At 49.6% G+C, this 24,674-nt stretch overlaps 2 protein-coding genes across 3 annotated transcripts in view; one reads left to right on the forward strand and one right to left on the reverse strand.

Moving 5' to 3' along the window:
* The window catches only part of Cont (Contactin), a 61,776-nt gene extending 46,618 nt beyond the window's left edge, over window positions 1-15,158 (reverse strand). The window contains exons 1-6 of one of the 2 annotated variants that reach the window (XM_077688802.1): window positions 15,007-15,158; window positions 14,761-14,815; window positions 12,000-12,204; window positions 10,535-10,666; window positions 10,182-10,470; window positions 9,243-9,347 (exon numbers count right to left, since the gene is read on the reverse strand). In XM_077688802.1, coding sequence (XP_077544928.1) covers window positions 9,243-9,347; window positions 10,182-10,470; window positions 10,535-10,666; window positions 12,000-12,204; window positions 14,761-14,815 — 786 coding nt within the window. In that variant the 5' untranslated portion in view covers window positions 15,007-15,158. Of the gene's footprint in view, window positions 1-9,242; window positions 9,348-10,181; window positions 10,471-10,534; window positions 10,667-11,999; window positions 12,205-14,760 lie in introns of both variants that reach the window. The other variant, XM_077688801.1, reaches the window with a different exon arrangement.
* Window positions 15,159-15,429: 271 nt separating this feature from the next.
* LOC144157585 (transmembrane protein 17-like) overlaps window positions 15,430-24,674 on the forward strand; it is a 75,423-nt gene continuing 66,178 nt past the window's right edge. The window contains exon 1 of the mRNA XM_077688428.1: window positions 15,430-15,647. Within this exon, the coding sequence (XP_077544554.1) occupies window positions 15,548-15,647 (100 nt within the window). The 5' untranslated portion in view covers window positions 15,430-15,547. The remainder of the gene's footprint in view (window positions 15,648-24,674) is intronic.

Raw genomic sequence — 24,674 nt, forward strand, 5'->3', positions numbered from 1 at the left:
ATGCGGAGTAATCTACCTTCGGCCCCACTGAGCCAGCCATGCTATTACTGTCCCAAGGTTGAATTTCACGCACAAAGTCAAAAGAGATCAGGTAACAGGCCCTGCTTTGTGTCTGGTAAACGGCAGGTTATTTGACCCCAAGGCGGCGTTCCGTAAAACAAGGTGTTTGCTTGCACCCTTTCTATCGAACGGCAGTTTCAGTGCGTGTGAAGCTGAACGCACATTTGTCTTCGCCCATCGCAGGGTGGGAAGAGGTGACGAACTTACTCTGGAGACTGCGTGACTAGAGCGCGTCAGAAGGACCAATTAATTTTGGACCAAGGCAAACCCCGAAGTTGAATTAAATTGAACTGAAGTTTCTTTGTTCTTTTCTGAATACAGAAAAACGAAGGGAAGGCAAAAGGCAACCAGCCTTCCCTCCATTTCAAAGGGAGTTGATTTCAAGTTTCGAGTTCATTTTCGCCTCAAGCTCACACGCGAAAATCAGTAATTACCTCCAAACAAAAGCGCGCCAAATTACCAAGTCCAAGACCCTGTTTGTTCAATATATACAGCAATGAAACGGTGCGCGCAGCCTAGCTAGGACCGCCAGAAGCGGGCGACTAAACTGATGTTCACCTCCAATAAACTACCACATTTCATGCGGATATTATTATATCTATTTCCAATAAGACAAAAAGCATTTTACTTTTTGTCATCTTTTACTGATTGTAGCACAGTGGCCGACACTGGCAAACACAATGTGCCAATGCAACACACACAAATTCAAACAGACGGCGCGTTGTGCCTGCAGCCTTATGGCTAAGCCGAAGCCAAGTTCCACAGTGACCTCGATGAAACCGAAACCATAAACGCCTCGATGGAACCGAAAACGCTCTGTTTCAGCCAAGTTTTCGGGTGCTGGGTGTTATGGCAGCCGCATCAATTCAGGCTTGGGCACAGGGCGGCGCAGGTGAACAAGTTGGGCGCTCAGTGGAGCAAATGGCGCAGCTGTTCCCCCCCTGTGTGGATGATGGACAGGCCTGCTGCACAGGGCTGTTGCACGAGTGTAACCCGGCTGAGGCAACTTCACTGTGTCTGTGACACAAGTGTGGGTTAACTGTGTGTAGTTTGTTGACGTTGTGGGAATCGTGGAGAACCGCGACCTGCGATCCCGAGCCAGCGCGCGCTTCGGGAGAGACGCTTGTGCGCTGAAACCGGTCCGGCGCTCCGCTGGTTCGTCGGCGTCCCCCGAGAGATGGCGCCACCGATGTGTGCGGGGATAGGCGCGCGGGCGCGGGCGGCGCGAACGTGCGCGCACGGGAGACGGGGAGAGTCTCGTCGGAGACCCGGTTGGGGCGAGATCGGCGGAACATCGCGGCGATTGCGGATACCATGCATCTCAGGTGGGAGCTTTGTTTGTCGCGTGCCGTGAGTGCCTACCTCCCGTTCGCGGTCACGACCCGGACGGCGTGATTCGTGAACGCCGTCGAGCCTTGTGCTCGCATGCTTTGGGATTCCCCAAATAAACGGCTGTGCTTAGGCACTACTGTCTACTGTGTTCTCGTATCGGCGAACCTCGCTGGGCTGCCGTAGCCATGGGAGCCCGCGTGGTTGACACGCCGGGAGCTAGCGTGGTGGCTTACGCCAGGACTGGCTAAGGCCCCCAAGGAACCCCCCACATGGCGCCCGAACGTGGGTCTCGTATTCGGACGAATTCGAGGTTGCTAGCTCCCCGAGAAATGCGTTGCTGCAGTCGTAGCCCGCTACCTTTTGTCCGGAAGACTTCGGACGAAACACCTCGCGCCAGTCGGTTGCAGGCAGACAGTTATGATGCCCGATACAGCCGTGACGGCAAATGAGTAAACCTTCCTACCCGCACCAGGCGGTGAGTCAGTAGGATACCTCCGAGCACCGCAGTCGCGGCCCGCTTGCGAGACGGGAGGTGCGTAGGCCTTGTTCCAACATGGCGGCGGGTCGCCTTCCTCGTAGCGCCGTCCCCGCGCAGTCGCGCCGGCGGCGCCGGTTGAAGTTTCCCCCAGGCGCGGCGGACACTACCGACCGAGGGTGCGGTGTTTGGGAGTTCGCAAGCCGCACGATGAGCCCGCCGCTACTGCGCTTCGAGTCCGAGGCGGAGTGTTTGCCGATTTGACGCCTGACAAAGAGCGAGGGGGATCGCTGAAGAATCAGTCTCCTCTCGCTGCGAGGGGAAGCGGGAGCAATGGGACCGTTGTCTCCGCGCTTCCGGAGTGCGTGCGTCTCGATGCCGTGAAGTCTCCGCTCGAGATTGCGTTTAGGCAGTAAGAGCTTCGCGCGGCTCGGCAGCGGGCTCGTTGGTCGCGAGAGATCGCCAGTCTTAGTAAGAGACGGACTCTCAGGCGACCTATACCAGTGATTTGCGCCCGTAAGCCGCTGGTATTGCGGTTGGCGCTGGCTCTACGGCAGCTTGTATTGCTGCGAGTGAGTTGCCGGAGCCCGCCTGCTTGATGCTGACGCTGCTTTGCCGACCAACGCACCAAGCCGAAATTACTCGGACGGGTGTTTCGATGCTGACCCCCCGTAATAGTCGGGCGAGCTGCCTCCAGGCGGGGGTGGCTGCTGGAGCACAGTTGCCGGACTCGTGATTCCGCGAGCAAGCGAACGTGCAAGGGGGAGCCCCCTCGGGCATCTTTGTTACCCTATTTGGCGAGATCGTCGATAAGGTTTCCGGCCAGTCACAGGAGATTGCGGAGTCCCGCTGCTCCCCACTTCAAGTTCGGGAATCGTTTAAACTGGACGGTGAGAGCGAGACCTGCATACGGATACAACCGGGAGCCAGCCAGTCACCACTGCCACGGACAGCGAGGATGGCCTGTTGATCCACCGGCGGGGCCGAGCGCGGCCGAGCTACCGCCAGTTGCTGCTCCGGCCTGCCGGGCGGCAGCCAACCGTTCGGGAGGACCTGCGGCCGAGCCGGCCACGGAACCCAGGAGGCGGCGGGATCTGGCGCCTACGCGAGCGGCGCGAGCCTTCGGGCAGCCGCAGTGGGCGCGGCCATTCCCGTTGCCGCCTCGAGCTGGGAGTGGGGGTCGCATCATGGCGCGACCCCAGCGTTCGTCGGCTGCGGCTGCAGGCTACCCCCGGGCCTGCCAACCTGCTGTGCTGCCCAACCGCGAGAGACTTGGAACCATTGCAATGTGTTTGCGGGTTTGTGAGGCGAGCATCGCGACGGCGGCATCGTGTGGCGAACTTTGGTGTGGAGTGGCGTTCGGTGGCTGTTTTGCTGACTTGAGACGTCGTGACGAGTGTGGTGCAACGTGACGTCACTCGAGCTCAAGTGGCGTCCAGTTTTAGGGGGGAGGAGTGTGGGAATCGTGGAGAACCGCGACCTGCGATCCCGAGCCAGCGCGCGCTTCGGGAGAGACGCTTGTGCACTGAAACCGGTCCAGCGCTCCGCTGGTTCGTCGGCGTCCCCCGAGAGATGGCGCCACCAATGTGTGCGGGGATAGGCGCGCGGGCGGCGCGAACGTGCGCGCACGGGAGACGGGGAGAGTCTCGTCGGAGACCCGGTTGGGGCGAGATCGGCGGAACATTGCGGCGATTGCGGATACCATGCATCTCAGGTGGGAGCTTTGTTTGTCGCGCGCCGTGAGTGCCTACCTCCTGTTCGCGGTCACGACCCGGACGGCGTGATTCGTGAACGCCGTCGAGCCTTGTGCTCGCATGCTTTGGGATTCCCCAAATAAACGGCTGTGCTTCAGCACTACTGTCTACTGTGTTCTCGTATCGGCGAACCTCGCTGGGCTGCCGTAGCCATGGGAGCCCGCGTGGTTGACACGCCGGGAGCTAGCGTGGTGGCTTACGCCAGGACTGGCTAAGGCCCCCGAGGAACCCCACATATATCCCACAACGTTTTGAAACAGTTGCTTGTAAACACGTGACTGATGATGATGTTTTATCTGATCATTATGATGATGATTTTTAAAGAAGTAACTACCTATAAACTATATTATATGAAACCAGGTTGAAAAACTGAATCTCCGTTAAATACTTCGAAACCTGCTTAGCTCTTCCCTTTTGGCGCCATAGGCCATCGGACACGGAGTGCCGATGACTTCAAACGTCCTGCGAAAGCTAAAAACGGCACCTGGCGTACAACTACCACCACCTGGAGCATTTATTGGCAACTCTTTTTTCAATTTCCTTTATGTTCTGTTGGCATTTCGTGTGTGGAGACGGTGTTGAGAGTGGACGTTGAACTCGCGATAGCGGCGAGTTGTGGGAGAGTGGCGTCCACTTCACTGGGCACTCCGCAAAAGCGGACAGGTGCTGCTGCTGATTCTTTTTTACCCCAGCAGCAGTGATGACTACACCGACGATGTGGATTCGTTAGATTTTAGTTCTGATGAAGACCCTCCAATTAAAATGCCTCAGACTTCGACACGTGCTGCCAGGTAGGTTCGTTTTTGACTTTGTGCTGTACCGTATTTACACGATTGTAGGTCGACCCCTTTTTTTCAAATTTGACAATCCAATGTTGGGGGGTCGACTTAGAATCGAAGTTGAACCGTCTACCGCTATTAACGGCAAGAGAAACGAGAAATCAGGGGTGCTACGAGGTGGGGACAGCTTTGCACCCTCGTTCCCGTAATTATGGTCTAAACTATGAACCGCATGGGGCGTCTTCTGCTCGTGAAAATGCGCCGCACTGACGCTGCCGCGACTACCACCCGCATGCTGCGCGCTACGCGATCGGCGGCGGCAACATGGCGGCACCATTCGGGAAGAGGTGCGCGTAGCTCCAGCGACCACTTCTAACCGCTCTCTAAGATATCACTGAAGGCACAAATGAAGACGTTTGTGCAGGAAAGGAGCTGATAATGTGGTCGAAAACGACACTATATAGCATTATCCGCACCGCTAGGGAAAGCACCAATCAAATATCCGTCACCGTGGTAAGCCTAAACACCTCCGGCACCATGAAGAGCGCGCGTCGTCAGGCTCCTCTCGCTGCCGCGCTCGGCGCGCGTTTTACCGAGGTAGAACTGGTAGAATTTAAAAGCAGTAGAAGGTGCCGCGCACGCGGAATCGTCACCGCGGGCGTGAAAAAGTCGCCCGTGCAACGCCGACGCGCACGAATCGCGTGCAAAAACGCGTCAGGAAGTGTTTTATTCAACTTTAATAAACAAAATGAGTATTAGAGAATCCCTTAATGCAATGCGCGGCGCTAACGTAGCCCATATCATATCACATTGTTCAGTACACTTCCGAACGCGTTGGTGAGAGGTTAGTCGCTCAAAAGTAAATCGCGCGCGGCCGCTTCCGTCAGCCGACATGTTGTTTGTTTTGGTATCGTATCGCGCGGCAGTGGCCGCTGCCGGTTGCTTCGATGGTTGTCATCTCGCAGCGAATGTGTTCTTCCCGCTCAACCCACAGCGAATGGTTCTTCCAGGTGCTTATACAAAAGCTTTTCTTAACATCTACCGCGCATACCGCGAGCGCAGAGCTTCTCTTTGTGCGTGGCCTCCGCAATCTGCTGCCGGCGGCGCCTGCGCGATTTGCTGCCGGCGGTGCTGCCGGCAGCAAATTGCGGAGGCCATGCTTTGTGATACAATTTTCTAGGCGGCGCTCGCAATTTTTTTTTTTTTAGAGGTGCAATTTTGGGGGGTCGACCTACATTCGAGTCGACTTACAATCGTGTAAATACGGTATTTATAAACAAAACGTCCTTCCTATCTGATGACTGCGGTTTTACATTGATGTGTAGGGTCTGGACAATGTACCGCGGGGATGTTTTGCCAAACGCACTGCGCCATATCACGTTATCACCTTCAACATAGCCTGACTCTCGTGCCAGATTAGCGCTACAGAGTGATGCACAACGCTTTTCAAGAAAGCTGGATTGTTTTTTTTTGTTTTTTACCACTGAAGTAATAAATAGTTTGTGTCAGAACACAAAAAAAGTATGCTTGGATGCATATTTTAGAGATACCGACTTCCCTCGAGTGGCTTCAAGGAGTCGCACAGCCGTCAATTCCGCTAGGTTTACAGGATCGCAAAGCTCCAGAACTTAATGTACAGCACTGACTTATATATTGAATCATGGCCAAGGACGGCCAAGGAACAATTTGTATGTCTTTGAATTCCTAAAATAATTTTTAGGTTCAGTACAATTGCCTAGATACGTTGTGCGTATACTTTTTTTGCGAATTTTTCCCTATTATTTGAGAAATAAACTAAATAATTGTGCCTTTCACAAAACTACTGTTATGTGTTTGGAGTAGCAATTTATGAGTTACAATTTCATGCAAAGCACTACTAAATGTGTCCACTAGCTCGAGAGAAAAAAAAAAAAGCTTTGTGGAAGCACTCAAAATCGGCCGTTTTTCCGCCGTAACGAAAGAGTTACTAATGGAACAAGTGGGATCAACAGCTAGGAAGTAAGATGCAGTGGAATATGTTGTCTGCTGAGCTCTGGGCAGTATTTGTGTCTCGTTGTGTCGAGTGCCTTACGCGTGATGAGAATGTGAGCTACGGAGAGGCCCCCTCCGCACCTGCCGCCCAGGGGTCCTGTGAGCCAGTGCGGGTGTGCGGCATGGGTGTGGCCGATCCGCAGCCTAGCTAAAGCAACTTCCATGAATCTGCTGTATCGTCCCAAGTGGGGCTTCACCGGGTGCAGTTCGTTGTCTCTCTGTTCCTTCCTGTCTGCTTGCCACATTTTACGGAGGTGCCCTCTGATGTGTTGCTATGTCGAGTGTGTTCCGAATTGCGGCAGCCGAGGCCTGTTCGCCAGTTCCCAACAATGTCGAGTCCGCCTGAGACACAGTTTGTTTACGTAATAAAGAACTCGGGCTCAGTGACGTTCGGCATTCATTATTCCCACGCATGCATGGTTCCCGTTCTGTTCGGTGAAAAAGGTTCTTCCCATCCATTGTGTGCAATCTGCCGCTGGCCACGTGCAGTTCAACTGGTGTGAATTCCCATTTCACAGCTGTCCTCCGTCACACTATTTCGCATTAGCTGCTTCACTGACCAGATCAAGATCATTAAAACTGCAGAAGCTGCATTGGGGGAACATCAGGCAGCGATCTGAATGGTTGGACGAATGGTTTCAGGTAAACCAGCCTCATCACTAAGCGACCTGGCAAAAGGACCTGGCTAGCTCTCCTGGCCGCAACTGATTTTTATAGCTGGTTAGTAATTGCTCCCAGTTATAGCCTCGCTTTACTCGCCCAGCTTAGCGGGCGTTTCTACGCACTCGTCCGCATGTGCCTGGCCTTTTCCAAGTGCCGGTGCTAAGCTTCGAAAACAGTGCTAGGCGATACTTTTACCTGGCCTGAATGCTGTGCAGAGATGCTGCTGGCGTGTAGAAAGTACAAATTGTCTGCAGCATTTCTATGCAGCATTGATGGCCAATGTTCCCAATTTATGCTCCCCATTCTGTTCGGATACAGCAGAGATTTTTTTACGAATTAAAAGGGTCCGTTGTAACAGCCGTAGACTGTATATGACTGGCTTAGTGCAACTCGCAACAAGAAAAATGCCATACACCTCTGCAGACAAAATACCGGTGTGTACGCTGATGGTTACAGTTCGTTTACATGCATTACAGTTCGCTCCACTGGTAGCGCAACACATCATAGCGGTAGTTTCTGAAGCGTTCCTGTAAAATTCTGCCCACCGGAACTTTTCCTGCAGAGACAAGAAATGCTACAGCACCGTGGCTCTTGGCACGCTGCTTTTCTGTATTTCCATAAAGGATGAATAACAAGATTTCCCGTAAAAACACTGCGCTAAAGTGAAATTACAGAGACGAAGGACGGCGGAACACACGATGCAGACTTGCGAAAGCGCAACTAGACAGAACTAACTTCTCAAAAATGGTTTATTGACACACACAGATGGCATGTACTTATGGACGGCATTTAGGCAAAACCATCGAAGCCTTTTTCCTCGGACTCGCTAACAAATAATTCAGTATCTTCAGCGGGAGTTCCACCGGCGCATCACTGTCCTCCGACTCTCTGATATCTTCTTCGCCAACATCGTTACCACTCGTGGACTGGATTACTCCGGCCTTTATCAACCCGGCTACAACTGTTTTTGTAGAAATGGAGTCCCATTTGGCCACCTCTCCAAACGTCGCGCGTCTCTTGCGTGCTGTCGTAAATCAGCGCAATAAAGGTGTCATGGCGGACGGAAGTGACGCGACGGGAAGCGGCCCGAAAATCGAAACTTATCCGCAAGCTGTCATTTTAAAAATTAGCAGCACATTACCAGCATTTTGAAAGTCTCTGCTCATGTTGTTGCAGACACGTGACTGACCTTTCATACGGCCACCCCAGATTTTCAACGTCACCCTTCAGAGTAACTCTCTGTAATAATTCATCACCTGCATCTTGTTTTTGCAACCCAGTTTGATGTTACTTTGAATTTATTCTGAACTGTACTTACTGCGCATGGCGTAAAGTGGCGCGCAGTTTTCGCAGGCCTTTATCATTGTTTTTGACTAGAAAAAGCTGTAAATTCTTTGGTGTAATGTCCCGAAGCGACATATAGGCTATGAGAAACGCCGTACCGGTGGGCTTGGGATTGAATTACACCACAGAGCTGTGTCTCAACGTGCGCTGGCCACGCGCGGCCACCGCAAACCGGATTTATTCCATACATAAGTCGCACCGGTGGATAAGTCGCACCAACGAAAATTTTAGGAAAAAAAAAACGTGACTTGTACACCGGAAAATAGGGTACTGGACATTTTACTGGGTAAACTACAAATTTTGAGTCAATAAGTACATACTCCTAAAAGTAACGTTGTTATGTTCACCAAATGTAAACAGCCAAATCACTTTTTTTCTGACAGGTTAGGAAATGTTGCGCTTTTATGAGTTGACGACGCCATCGGAGACCTTGGGGCAGCCTTTTGAGCATGCATCTTCGCTTTGCCATGCCAGGTGTATGATGTTTGGTGATAAAATATTGCTCGACACAACACTAACCAATACCTCCCAATTCAGTGCAAGTAAGCACCCTCGGCAGAATCTTGAGTCAAGTGAAATTGAAATTAGTGGCCCAGCTGCGATCAACTGAAGCGATAGAAAAACACCCAGTTCGAATAACTGATCACAGCTCTCTTACAAAAATTAATGCAGGCAGAGGAATTGCTGTGTTCTGCACAAGCTTTCTAATGGTTTGGCTGGCTCACTACATCCTCGAGGCAGTACTGCCAGTGCCCCAGCCAGATTCGATAGATATTCGTGAATGAGTGAATGTCTCGCACTCACCTGATCTGGGCTGTGGATGGTGAGCGTGCCGTCTGTCTGCGTGAAGCGCCCGTTGGACAGGGGGTCAATGTAGACGTTGACGAGCTCGTCGTTGGCATACTCCTCCTGGGAAGGGGAGACATCAGCCAGGGGCCATCAGCTGGGCCCCCCTTGCAACGTGCGAGGCCCACCTCAGGCCTTACTGCATGCCATTCGGAGCTGTAGCAATGCCGTGACCAACACTAGCGTTCAGCAAAAAACTATGCAGTATGCTTTTTGCTCTTCTTTTAGCACGCACGTGAAGCACCCTCTTGGATTCAGCATCATTTTCCACTCCTTGCACCACTCTGTACCAGTACGGTCTGAATCGTCCTGTACCGTCACCTTCGTTTCAAATTGGTCAATATGAAACGCAATCATCAGCAAATCAATGTATGTGTGATGAAATACCCACAGCAATATCATTAATGAAAATCAAGAGGGCAGCCCACGGAAAGAGCCTTGTGACACCTGCAATGAAACATAAATAGGGTAAACATTGCCCCTTTAGCAACACGCACTGACACCAGTCAAGTAATTACTTATCCAGGTCAGCACGTTCTGATCCAAATTTCGAAACTGAAGCTTAGTGAGAATGGGAGACAGCAAAACGGTGCCGAAGGCTTTTAGATGGATAAAAAGGCATAATCTGCTTGCCTCTCATCATCAACATGGGAGACCAGCTCGTGAAAGAACCTAAGTTGAATTGTGCAAAAAAAAAAAAAAAAAAAAAAAAAAGAATTACTTTGTGAAAACTGTGCAACTCATTTACTAATATGTAATCAGTAAGATTACCATCGAAATCTTCTATTAAAATACTGGACGTTATCTGTAGCAAAGCAATTTTCCCTGCCAAGCTTATCTGAGCTGTGATGATTCTGTCGGGGGTGGCGAAGAACGGCTGTGGTGAAGCGAGATCACCTTGAACCACTGGTAGGTGGGCGGCGGCTGTCCGGCGGCCACGCATCGCAGGGAGATGTCGTTGGTCTGGCTGCGGCCGCTCAGGTCGAAGATGACCTCCTGGGGCTCCTCGGTGAAGTAGGGTCCCCGGGGAACCTCCTCCCGGTTGGTGAGGATGTAGCCGAAGTCCAGGGGCCGTTCCTGGATGTAGATCTGGAAGAGGCGCTCCTTGGGGATCTCGCAGATGAAGGCCAGCTCGTCCCCTGGGGCCACCTTGTGCAGGCCCCAGCGGTTCAGCTCCGTCGAAAAGCTGCAGCGAGTCGGGGGCCCCCTTAGGAACCGGCCCCGCCGAGACGAGGAAGGGGCCCACTCACTTGTACGAGACGTATTTCCACAGGTGCACGTCCTGCTGGGGCAGCCACAGGTTCTCAATGTTGCTGAACTGGGCGTTGTCCCCTTCCCACGTCCACACGTTGTCGCCACTCTCAAAGCCGCTTGTGAACCACCTGCACGCAGTGGGCAGAGAGAGGGAGATCAGGCAGCAGGACAAGAGGGAGCTGCACTGCCCGAGGTGTCTGCCATTTTTTACACGGCAATTGTGCGCACTGTGCCCGAGCAAGAGGAATAATTTGTACCTGGAGACTTTTCTCAACGCTGCAAACACGTCGACAAGAACGTGGCATTCACTTCTTTGTGCAGCAGACTGGCGACCAACGCGAGCTGCACGGGCTCAGTAACCCAGGGATGCGAGTTCAGCCCCAGCTGCAGAAGCTGGCTGAGGTGAACAGTGAGCGGGGGTTTCGGCGCACCCCTAGGCAAAACTCAAAACTCGAGTGTAGGTGCGGCACATAAACCCCCAGGAGTACTATTTCCTCCGTTAGGTGATGCAGCAGATCAGAGTGGGACAACGATGCTCTTGGATCAAGCCTATCATTCTGCCAGCCCATTAGAGCGGTTCTGAAGCACCCTCCACTGACCACAAGGATCCCCGCAGTACAAGTACTCCAGCTCTCTCTGCTTTTGCATTCCTCTCCCCGAAGAATGGAGAGAGCACAAGCCACGCAACGACTGGTCACACATGCATCAATGAGTAACTTCCCGTTTACAGCCCTCACTCACTAGGGAGCATAATATCATAGTGTAACCGAAAATGGCACAAGGTTCTTGTGGCACGGTTCTAGTTGGACTGAACTTGCGCTCCTCAACAGACTATACACGAAGCACAAACATGAAAAAAGACACGAGCGAGGTTTGAGTCGACAGACAGTGAAGCTTACCTCGACCCCTCCATCCAAACAATGAACTTCCCCCCTCCAGACTCGACCCACCCCCTCCCCGCCTGTGGGTCAAACGGACTCGCCCCTACAGCTTTCGACTCAACCCATCCGCTCATACACCTGCTTGTCTCGACTCAACCCTCCCTCGTTGAGTCTGTGTATAAAGGGCTGAAGCCCATGTTCTAAGCACCTGACTGCTGAAATGTATGAACCTCGACAGAATGGAGCTCATGATACAACAATGTTTCTTTTTGCAAGGAGCAACTAGTGTTCCAAGTCCCATAACCTGCTGACACGAGTCAACTTGGTCATTTTAAATTACTGTACAGGGACACAAAGGAGAGTTCACTGCTTTCTTTTGCTTTTCCAAAGTGAAAATTCAGTTTTTCAGCCAGAAAAGGAAAAAAGCGCGTTCGCACCTCTCCTTGCGGGCTTGCAAGTGCGCATCCAGCCAATGGCGATCCCACCAGAAAGAGCGTCAACCTCAGCAAGGCGGGGGAGCGTGAAGCCCCCCCAGGCTTCCTCAGAGGTGAGTGGCGCTCCCAGAGCAGGCAGTGCTCACCTGCGGTGCTGTGGGTCGTGCTCGCGGAGCCAGTCGACGACAAAGCGGTGCTCCTCGAAGGTGTTGACCGAGATGAGCTCGCAGTTGTAGGCCTGGCAGGCCTCCTTGGCCCCGTCCCGGGTGCGTGGCGGGGACCGGTTGAACTTGTAGCACGAGCTCCCGTAGTCCTCCCAGCCCCGGGGGCACTCCTGCCCCCGCACGGCCACTGCGGGCGCGGGGAGCACGGTCACTGTCCGGCCACTGCCTGCCCAAGGCTCCATGCTAAATGCTGCCTCATCACTGGCACAGCAGAGGACTGAACAAGACGAGTGCTGCCTGACTGTTTAGTAAAGTTCTTTGTCTCGTCCTTTGGCCTTGTTCCAAAAGTGTGTCCCAACCAACTGGCCGAGATTACCCTCTCGTTTAAAGTGGCCATATTCCTGGGTCCCCGGAGCGGGACGGGGGCGGCGGGGGTGGGGAGGGAAGGGGGTACAAGGAAGGAAGTGGCACAACATAGCTCGAAGGGAGACTAGTGCCAGAGCAATTTTCTTTCAACTGAAAGATCGTACGTTTCGTAGTTATCTCGGCCTTTGTTCGACTAGCAATGACGCGTTACTTGCTGAATAAGTAAATAGGTGCTAAAGCACGTCCACCCACCGTTCACCAATGAACGGATTGTTGGTACACTGTAACTTAAAGAAAACCGCTCAGATGTTGGGACTAAGCAAAGAACACAAAACAGTTTCTGGCTTATTCCCATCGTGTGCGCTCTTTTCTTGGAGTTCCTCAAACGCTTTCTTTCAGCTCTTTCATTAGTGACACTGTGCCTGATACCCATTTCCCATATTTCCAGCCGAAAGCGGGGCAAAACAGCGTTGAACAAGCAGGCTGCGGGACCACAGCCACAAAAGCGGGATGTGTCCCGCCCAGACCGGGACGTCTGGTCCCTTTACTCTTGTTGATTCAGAAATGAGAAATTACAGGCGGCATTTCCCCCATTTTTATGCATTCTGATGCGGCGTGTCCCAAGCAGAATCAAGCAACACCGATGGGGCAGGTCTGGCCAGTGTTGTGGTGACGCCACAGGGACAGTGGGTTCAGAAAATACCCATGTGGGACCAGTGCAGCTTGTCAGGAGAAATGTACTGTGAGAAAAGGCAACCACTCAACGCACTGTGACGACCTGTTTGGCGAGGTTTTTAGAGCATTTAAAGGTCTACTTGTCTTGCATCTGAGTCTCGTGAGGAAAGCACCGGAGCAAGCTTTGCCAGTTCCTTTTCACCATTCACAGTTTATGCTGCCACAAGTTACAGTGACACAAAGAATGTCGGGGCAGATGCAGCAGATACACCTTCACTTTTGTGGCATTGTGATTTAAAGTGGCTATTGAATGCATTTACTGCTGCAGCTGAAAGAAAGCCGGCCAATAGGCGCCGTAATGACGTGGTTCGAGCACTCGAAGAAAGCCAAGACCAGAAAAGAGAGAAAATTCTTTTGAGCACGTTCCTAAGTCATCTCACGGGCACAGAGCAGTAATTTCTGGCTGAGGTACTTTGTGAGCCCTTATTCTAAGCACTGAGTGTGTTAGTTGACTACATTCCGAAAGCATTTAGAATATAAAAGAAAAGTGTTTCAGGGTCCCTTTAAACATGGCCAGGATGACGAAGAAGTGTCTCATGGCAGTGTTGAGCTCTTCCCACGCCGCCCTAACCGTTTCCCACAGTGGAACAGAGATACCTGCTGCAATGGGCTACGCTTCCACCGTCCACAGTTTCCCACCTCACAAAAGAAACTGCTGAAGCACTTTTAACTGCCTGAATACAAATGCTTGAACCAAAGATTGCAGTAGCCCAAGAGACGAGAGTGGAATGCTAGATGAGCACACCTCTTGCTTTGCACCACTTCAGGGATCCCTCATGCACGAGTGGCTGCATCAACGTCTTGTCCCCACAGAACCTCATTTCTGAATCGTAAGTTGCTTCACAGGCAATGGCCATGTTATTTTCACTTCACTGGCAGGCAATTCTACCACAATCAACTGGTTACACCGCACTTTATATGCAAGTCTTCCTGCAACCCTCAAACGCTGCCTTTCACTGCTTAGCCACAACAAGTTGGTTTCTATTCTGAGCTGTGCTTTCTCAGTATTCGTGCCATTCACCGTAATAAACACCGGAATATCTACCGTACAGTGACCGCTGAACTATAGCTGTACGACGTATGGTGCCGCAGGCTCACCGAAAAGCCCACACATTTTACGTGCTGCTCGGATGTTTCCTAGTGTAGCATGCTAGAAATTTCCCGCAAGAATCGAAAAACGACGCTGCAAGCAAGCTGCCAATGAGCTTTCTGTAACCGTAAACACACTCATTTGGCCGTGAGCACAATATTTTTGCTAAAGTTCCTTCCTGCGTGACCAGTATGCATGCGATTGTTTGTGCCGTGCTATTGCCTTCTCTTGCCGGCTAACATGCGACACGACGCAACGAGGGAAAGCGTCCAAACAGTCCGCCCCACGAGTCGCAACAGCCCGGAGTTGGAGCCACCGACCACGGGACGCTAATTTATTCACGTTCAAATAACAGCGGGGCATCCTCATTTCCCGAACAGTTGTATACATTGGCCCCGACAGCCGGTCGGCGGCACGGCAATCACACGCCGCAAGCGAACGAACAAACGTCGTTTCTTTTGGGGGAGGTGCAGTTATTCGGACAATCGGGGTGTGTGCCGAGTCAACGCTTGCCATGACGCATGTGAAGGGCGGCACGCATGCTGTACTCACCTCTTTCTAAGAGCAAGCATAGTAGACCGAGTATCGCCGCGTAGGTGGTGCACATCTGGGAAGCAGAGAAACGTGAGTGGCCATCAAACCGAACGAAGAAGCACATCGTCAAAGTACTTTCGAAAAGCACGATTATAGCATTTCCCTCGGCGTGGCGTACGCCGTACGTAGCCGCGATTCGAACGTTGTCGCACTGTCCGTAATCATCTGTGGGCCAATCCGACAAAACGTACGGAAGGGACTTACGGCCGCAGCACTTTGTTTTCCTTGATGTCAGGTCGACATAATTTCAATACACGGCGGCGGCTACGACAGCGAGCACTTCCCGCGGCCACACCTTGTCAAGCCTTCGACAACACAAGCTAAAAAATTCAAAATAACCTCTTGCGCCACCTGTCAAGGGCTCGCAAAGCAACGCTGCTATTTCGCAACGCGCGCCATCTGTTGTGTTACGCGAATCCTACCCGTCAATTGAAACTGTACACATGTGAACAGCAACGCAGCAAATACTGTTGTACGTGGTTTATTCGATCTAAATAAAATGCTCTCGTAACAAAAACAGTATGCCCTGCCACCCCCCCCCCCCCCCCATTTAAAAAAAAAGGAAAAGAAAGTGTCGTCTGCTTCGTTGTCGCGGCAACGCACGGCAACAAACACAGACGCGCCACTCGGAAAAGTTATTGCTGTGGCAGGGATAGGGCCGGTAAAAGTGAGATAGGGTGCCGAAGCTCATAAAGTTTCTCACCAGCTTAAGTAATACTGAGAAACTCTATGTCGTAGCTGGCCCATGGCATCAGTAAGGACCCTCGTGGAGGCGGTTTCGGAAACACTATTTCCGGGCTTGCACATCGCCTACGACAAATCAAGGGGAATTGCGCGGAAGCACGGTAAGCCCATTACAACCGCCACAACACGACTGCGTGCGTGATGCGAGCAAAATTCACCGTTTTAACAAGGCAATTTAGAGTTGCTCGAATGCGGTTCTGGCAAAGAATTTGCCGACCAGATCGGGCTGAACGAAATGGCCGGGGTGATGTGAAATTTTGCGAACCGGAACCAAGTCGGTTTTTGTTTCCAGAACAAGCCGAAACAACGGAACCGTTATTTTTCGTGCCCGTTGTACACCAACTGGTACTGAACCGAAAAAAAAGAAGGCAAAGGCTGCTGCACCCCGGGGATCCTTTCCCCCGGGGTGCTCCAGCCTCGCCCGATCGGGGCTGGCTGGAGCGCCCCACGGAAGTGACGTCACCTGTTTTTTGTTATTATTTCTTGGATTCGGTCGTCGTTGTTGATCGCCGAAACGGCCGAAACTAGTACGAAGTACCATGCCGGCCGTGCAAAGCGGCCGTGCCGGCACTCATGTTTAGGTCGGCTGTGCTTTTCATTGTTTACGATGAAAATCACGCGCTTTTTGTACGCGCCGTAAGCGCAGGCTGATAACTCTCCTCCTTGGTACATCGGCTGTCGTTCGGTGTTGTATTATCTACGGCGCACCTGCGGGCAAGGCAAAACCACTCCGAGTGGAGGATTCGGAGGATTGTGTTGCACGTTTAAATTCGCCGGCTTTTGTAACCGCACTTCTTTCTTTCTTTTTATTTTGGAAGGTGTGTGCGCGCCCCATATCACGCCATCAGGTTTGATCTGCTGTGAATAGGGAAGAATGGGTCTGTGTCCTCAAACGTGGGCACTGGCTGAAGATTCTGCCGGCAAAGGTCTAAATAGTGTTGCACGAAGGCTGCTTGCGCTCCCATTTAGATCATAGAATCTGTGGCTTTTGTGGGAAGAATAGGCCGAAGGAATACCTTTGAAGGCCCTCATTTGACAAGAGTTCTCTTGGGTCTAGATTACTGGTGCCCAGTGCACTTGAACTTCCACTCTGGTGCACTGTAGTACGCGCCGCTGAACACCAGCGTTTTTGTCCGTATAGTTTTGGCGCAGCAGCCTGAAATGTTTTGAAACCTCACCATACTTTCTGTGCATAAAAAGACCAGCAGGTGCCTTATTTTGGGGAGTGAAATTGGTGAAATCAGCACAGCTGGGACAAAAGAGGCCTGAATTATATTAGATGTGACAAAAAGATGTTTGGAGTAAACGCGTGTTAATATGCCTCTTTTCGTCGTGCCTACAACTCTGTATATTTGGTCATGTTGTACCAACTTTTCCGAGCTTCCAAAGTTACAAGGTACACTGCAGTGCTACAAGTACTGATCACAAAGTGTCAAAAAATTTGGCTTCTAGCTGGCACAAGCACAACTTTGCCACCCTTGTTAGTGATGGCCTGGAAAGAATCACGCCGAAGCAGGAAGCACCGACCAATCCAGGAGATACACTTCATTTCACCAACTTCACACACCGTTGCAAAAATTGTGCTGGTAATCAATAAACAGCGAGAGCACAGCGCTGTACCACACGATGGTAAGGGCAGCAAATGTAGCGCCAATATAGTCTCCCACATAAACTGTGCCCACACAGCTCCTGTCAACACCAAATTACGTCATGTAAGTAGTGCGCATGTTGCTTCTGGTCATAGCAGCAGCTGTCCAACAGCCTATCACTGCAAGTGATGAAGAACCGGCCAACCATGTGACGTTTGTTGTCCAAAAAGAAAGAAGCATATATACAGGCCTTCGTTTTCTGACAAGCAGACTGGATGCTCATCACGCTGAAGTTCCCCAGCAGTCAGAGCTGTGTGTGCGCATCCGTTTACGCGTATACGTGCTGCCACGTGCACCTGCAGCTGGCAGCAAGGTTCCATTCTGCCAAGGTGCCGGTTTAGCGCCGTAGTGAGAGGATATTTGGCTGCTGCTCTGGCGAAATGAGTTCAAGTACACCAGTCCATACAGCGGTGGCTCCGCCGACGCCACGTATATGTACGGTCAGTTTTCGCGTTTGATATGTTACACCTTCGTCTTTAAAACTGGCGAAACTTGCACTAAGTGACGCAAGGCGAGCTGGAGGATTTCTTTTTAGATCCTCCTGAAGCACTGAATGACACACCACGTGCACGTATTGCGAAATTTGTTTATTTACGTGTTCCGACGTCGTCCCTTCTCACTGTGGCAGTAGTGGTCATAGTCATATAAGGCCCCTAAAATTATCGTCATATCCATCTTCCGCATGCATGACTGGCTGACCCGGATTGCTTTGTCCACAGGCTTTCCCATTCCTCCTGAAGTGAAATGCGTCGGCACGCGGTAGAACCGGCTTCGCGAGCTGGGCGTCTGCGAGGTGTCTTGTGCTCATCCTTGTGCTCATCCTTTCTGGTATTTTTCCGAGCACCACGGGCAAGCCAGGTTGATGCCGCACGCTCATCGCAAAACGCGTGCACACGTGCGCGGTAAACGGCGGGAGTAACTATGACATGTTTTCTGATGACGCCGCACACATTACGGCCAGCAACGTATGGCGGCTGGTCGTAATTATTATTCATTTTATAATGGGCACAATAGCAGTATTGTCGTAAAAAAGAACTGCAGCTAAATTATAAATCCTAATTGTTGTATGCTAGTGACATGTTGCAAGAAAATCGGAAATGTAATAGTTATATCCCTTCGCTCACCAGCTGTACAAGTTGTACCTGCCCCATGAACCTTCAAATGCTGATTAATTAGTCTCATGGCCAACACATGAGCCATACATGCTCAACTGTCTCCAAAAGGACTAAGCAAACACACAACCTCCAAGAAAACACATCCGGCATTGGGAAGAAACATTTAAAATTGGCTCACTTTATTTGACCAACAACCAGTACATTTTGCTTTTATAGCCCACAAAAGACCATCGCCAGCACTGCATTATGGCTGAAGAACTTTTCTGCAGTTGGCTTTGGCAACAAGCAGAATGCACCATTATGAACTGGAAACACATATGACAAGCCACAGCTTTTACCAGCCCATTGGTTGCACTGGGTGTCAAGAGATAAAAAGGAAGAAACAGCAAAAATGCTTTAATGTATTTAATGTATGCACAATGATCAAACATTAATTCAGAGTGCAGTGATCAAACATTAATTCAGAGTGCAGAAAAACATCCCTTCCAGCATGTTCGGCTGATCAACCCATTTGTGACAGCCTTATCGAAGTGAAGGCAAGAACGAGTCCGTGGCAGGATTTCGATGTGGGCTTTAAGAACTGTAGGCTGTCTGCAGTCATAATTACTATTGTGCGCCAAACACCCTAGTACACTGAGTGCAGTGAACTTCAGCAATGAAAGTAGTCATAGGAAATTTTTATCGTATAGTGACCGTTGCGAATCCTAGTAAACCGTTACAAGCACCTGGCATGCTGGCAAGAGAGAGGTAGAGATAGTAAAAGATTTTTGAAAGGAGAAGAGGCCAGCCTGAGAAACTGAACTTGGGCCTGCTACTTAAATCCCACTGGGGCAAGGAAGGTACTGAATACTGAGGGTATGAGAAATGACAGTGAAATCAACCAATGAACTTTGTACACTTAAAGCATGTATGGGGTGCAGAAACAGACTAATCACTGCATAATTCGCATAACTTATTTACCGACCATAAAAAAAAGTTCCGCAGTTTGTGAAATTTCACCACATAGACCCAAGAGTCCTGACAGGACAAGCAGCGATTTGACAGCTCGATCTTGCTTCTTCGTGTCAGCCCACGTGCCAAAAATCTTTCGTTCAGACAGAGGGTAAGCATTCAAGCGTAGTAAGGCTGCTTCAAGGTCTTTTCACCCACTAGTATACCTTGGTCAAAAACTATGCAAATGATCAATTGTCTCTGTACAGCCTTACACAGAAGGCAGTCTGGGCTGTCCTCGCGTCCGATTGTGTGCAGATACTTTCAGGTCAATGCTACTTTAAGCCGCAGCCTGTGTAACAAGGTTTCATTGACTTCTGTGAAGTTGAGGGGCATGAGCGAGCCAGAACCTTTGCTCGGGATCAGTCCTGGGGAGCTGTTCCTGTCAATTCTGTGGGTCAGACCAATGCAAGGCAGCAGCTTGTGCACGGGCTCTGTAGAGTATTGCATTGCTATCTTGTCTTATGATGTGTGTAGCCAAAACAGTGTATATCCTTTAGCCGGCACAAGGCAGCATTTCCTTTACAGAAAATTAGTTCTATAATTGTAATTACACTAGCTAGTTTCTAATAATTTTTTCAAACAAAGAGCGCGACTACAAAGTGTAACAAAGGGAAGGGACAGCAACGACTTCCAGCTAGTGCCTTGTTTGAAACGTATGACCCATATAAATACCATGCGCTTTATAACATCAACATAGCAAAAACAGCACGACGCCATGCTGCAACTTTTCTGCTACGACCCCCATGAGCACTGCCAGCTTTCATGTCCGCAACCTCGTTAAACTTGGTTTCCCCTTGAGAACATGATTTTAGTGCTAAAGATGACAGACACACTTTACTGGTGCTTGCATCTATCAATCAAACACCAGCAAACGTCAGTTAATTTGAAATGATACAGGGTAAACTTGGAAGCTGGCACAACTAGGTGGGATGGGAGTGGCAACAAAAATCTGTGCACAATACAGCCCTGTTGTGGCATTTTTCAGCACGGCGACAGTTGTCACACCGCCCTTGTTAACCTATATTCGAATCTCCTGATACTATGGAGAGACTTGTTGCATTGGTGGCACACTGGAATTACCACTGTGTTGAACCATGGAGCCTGCCAGTTGCCATTCGAGTATGCGAGTCTGCCGATGGAAATTTTTTCTGGCAACTGTTGCACTGCCCTGCAGTGCTTCATGAATTATTTCCTGCTGACACAGCCATTCCATTCCACGCAGACAAACAAAATGCGCACAGGCTGCATGCAACAGGCGTGTGTTTGTGTTGTTGTGTGGGAAGCAGGTTTGCCAACGGGTACCAGTCGGCTGCGCAGTAGCACCCAATGTATGCTTAGATGCAGATATACCTAGCGGGTCCACCTTGGTTCATTCCACGGAGGCAAAAGCAACACTTTCTCATGTTTCTCTGATGGTGCTTTTCAATGGCCTCAACTTTGCATTGCATTAAACAACGAGACAGAGAAATATTTTATGGATTTGCAAGCAGAAGGATGTTAGGGCTTCCACCCCGTGAGAGCCGTTCTTAGTCCAAATGCACTGAAACCCACAAGTGCTGTCAAAGTTGCCCACCCCGGACTTTCACTACCGCCTTCAGCATCGCTACAGTTACATCTGGATTTTTTGAATTATTAGTAACGATTAATTATTGACAGTGACTCTACATGGCTAGTCAGTGAGTGGAAGTGGTTTGGTTTGTTGGGTAAAAATCAGAACAGACTGCTTTCACTATATGTTGTGAAGTGGGCGTGACAGTGACCCTGGCTCGTCAGTGAGCAGAAGTGGTTTTGCCGGTTGGGTAAAAATCAAGCATGATTGCGTTGAGGGGCAGACGAAGAGTGTGGAGCACGTCAGACATACTTTTAGCCTGTGCGATCAGTGTACGTGCTTTGTGCCATTGAGAAATTTAGCAGGTATATCCCGTGTATTGTTTTTTACAAGTTTGTCCGACATAAGCGTTAAATCATTCATTCCTTTTAAAAGCGACACGAAGCCAGCAGATGAGAAAGAAAAAGGTATGCTAGTAATACTAAAGGAAATTCAGGCTATTAGCAATGGTTCAGAACGACATGCAAACAATCTTTGCTAGCATGCACAGTAGCTGACGAAATACTGCAGGGTAACAGTAGCACATGCACACGTGATTACAAAGAGGGTTATGGCATGTACAGGTAAGTGTGTAAGGTTGATTTAGTGCTAATATGCTTCGTGCACACGTAAATAAAAATACCCTGCAAAAAAGATGAACAAGGCAACTGAGGTTAGAGCAAATAGAAACAACAACTACGCAGAGTCACCTAGATGGTATGCTTAGAATGTAGATATAACAGTTCAACACAGCACGTAGCATCTGTTATTGCTGAAGCCACTGACGCATCACCTAGCCTGTCATAAATGGGCACGATCACGTACGTTTGGCGACATCGTAAATTTTGGAGCACACGAACACAACACACACGAAAAATGCCTCCGGCGCATTTTTTGGCCACGCTTGTAACGACAGGGATCACGGCAAGTTGAAGCGAACGAACGAAAACTCGCTGTCACTGAGACGCACCATTGCTAGCTGATGGGGCTCTAGATTATTCACGCATACACTCCTGCAGCGACACGAATCTGGACACTTGCAAGTCGAGTACGGAGCAGTATCAAAGTATTTGCCTCGCGTTGTGATACCGACACAACACCGTGTATAACAATGACTGTGATGATAGCATCGATGACTGCGGCGCCAGCAGCTTCACATAAACAAACCTCTGGAAAACTATGACGCACCACACACATCGGTCACGTTTTGAAGGCAACACGGTGCTTCGTACTTTACTGCACATTTTGGGGCAACATTTGGTTTTGATACGTACGTATTTGATATGAAAACATTGCGCTCTGCGCAAGCGCTGACCAGCACTTCGCGTTGCTGCCACGAATAGTCATCGGACTTTGAAGACTGTGAATTACTGCACAAGATACAAGCGCGGTGACACACGCTTGGAGCTGAACACCTCATATGAAACGAAAACACAGCGCAGCACCGCACCACTCGTGAGCGACTCCACACAACGCCGACGCTCGTAACATTCTTGCTTGCCTCGGCACCGCGCGAAGCCGGAATATTTGAAATAGACCAACGGAACAAACTCGGAACAGACAAGCCCGTACTACACTGTACCCGTACTAGAGTGAACTCTACCCGTACGTATGCCAATACGGGGCCAAAATTCGCTCTTCGATGGAATTCGGCCTCTTCTCCATGCCGCTCGTCCGTAGGTCATCCGTAAAACCCGTGGTAAATCTATAAAAAGTGCTTTGTTTACACAACTTCTTCTACGCAAGTGTCAAAAACAATAACAAACTCGAGTTTAGCAGAGAAAAATATAATACAAACATCTACAAAGCATGTCCATGACGTCACGGTAACTAGGTGACGTCATATTAAAAGACAATAAACTCAGGCTAAAAATAAATCTTGATACTGTAGTATTAATGTGTCACTGCCAAAAATATGTGCAATACTATTGAAGTAATTGCAATGTAATGCAATTACGCAATTTTTTTGTTGACGTACGTCACTTCCGTGGGGCGCAGCAGCCAGTTCGGGGGGAATCGGCTCGGAAGCCCCGGGTTGCAGCAGACGCAGCCAAAAAAGAAATAGCGGTCACCGATCACTCCGCGCGGTCAATGTCATACGTACGGGTTTTTCTCTACGCGTCACGAACTTCCCCCTCCCTGAACATTTCAAAACGCATTTCCTTGCTGTTGATTTCGCTACAATATGCATATACGCATATATATATATATATATATATATATATATATATATATATATATATATATATATATATATATATATATATATATATATATATATATATATATATATATATATATATATATATATATATATATATATATATATATATATATACATATATATATATATATATACAGGCGGGTAAAGCTGGCTCAAAAATGTGTCTAAACACGAATGCCGCCATGATGCCACGCTGTAGTTGCCAGATCAGTAGTTGAAGATATGGCTAACAATTTTTCTTAAAAATGAGGCACAAATTTAGGGCCCTAAGCTAAAATTAGGCAACTTTTATGGCAATAACTGAGTTTCTTTACGAGTTTGTATGCTTTTTATTAGTTTTCTTGAAGTATTCATGCTTGACGAACAAACATAAATGAAATTATAAGCAAAAATAAGACGTCGGGCTGAGGCGCCAAATTCAGTTTCGGTATGTGTGGGGCTAATTTACAAAGGTTCACTCTAACACGCCTTAGTGTCTGCTGTGTCACTTCGTTGCTTGCGAAGACACACTTGCGAAGACTGCCGACGATACGGAATAAAGCCGCCGCTGCCTATCTTCAAGGACACCTTCTCTACATGTCCGTAGTGGCTGCTGCCGATTTGAACTCGCCGTCAGCCGGTCATATCATGTTACGCGAAACATCTCTGGGCAGATCCGCTCCTTTTAATCGTATATGATTCGTAAATTAAAAACAAATAAATGTACAAACCATTTTACCATGCCTAGCGTATAACTAGGGTCTTGTTTACGGGTGCTGTTATACTTTCACTGAACGGTTTTTTACTTGAGTCAGAGATAAAACAACCGCGAACTAATAATAATGGTAACTTTATTTGCACGATAAGGTGGTTTTCTAGAGGAGGACAAGGCGAAGCCGAAAGGTAATCCCGAATGTAGGTGCAGAAATCTCCTCTATGGGTGTGTGCGATTGGTGCATGCTCCTTCGATCGCTGAAACACGCAATCTGAAATTTTCGAGAATATATTTGACGGTTTGCACGACACATTTCTTAAATTCGGCGGATCAGCGACGTTGTTTAATTACGTATACTTGCACCTCTGCTCTCATATGGCCCATGTATATATCTGCACAGAGGAGGTGGGGGAGGAGTAAACTTCGTTCATGTGAGATGGACACCCGTGTGGTGGGGCGTTAAATTATTCTGTCCTTCCCTGGGTGCCTTCGCCAATGAACGGAGACGGCAACTTCTGTTCACGCCCAATTATCAGGACCACCCCGCCTGCAGGCGGTTTTGCCTGAAATGCCTGCGGGTTCGGCCGGAAATCTGTCTGTCAAGAGAGACCGCCTAGGAAGCATGTTGAGGTAACACACATATGCGGTTTCTTGGGTCGCGATGGGACCGTCATGTATTTTGTGCAAGGCGAAGTCGACGAAGGATATACGTCTCCCTTGAAAAGTAAATTAATTTGAGTGCACCTATAAATTGTTATTGCCGCTCATTAGTTCAATCGTAGTGGTTAATTTTGAAACAGCTGCCAAACATAACTGTAGCAGGTGAATCAGACTGCCTAGCATGAGACTATCAATAGCTAATATA

The sequence above is a fragment of the Haemaphysalis longicornis genome, unplaced genomic scaffold (genome assembly GCF_048455015.1).
Source record: "Haemaphysalis longicornis isolate Haplotype H1 unplaced genomic scaffold, Haemaphysalis longicornis Haplotype H1 scaffold_10, whole genome shotgun sequence".
NCBI lineage: Eukaryota > Metazoa > Arthropoda > Arachnida > Ixodida > Ixodidae > Haemaphysalis > Haemaphysalis longicornis.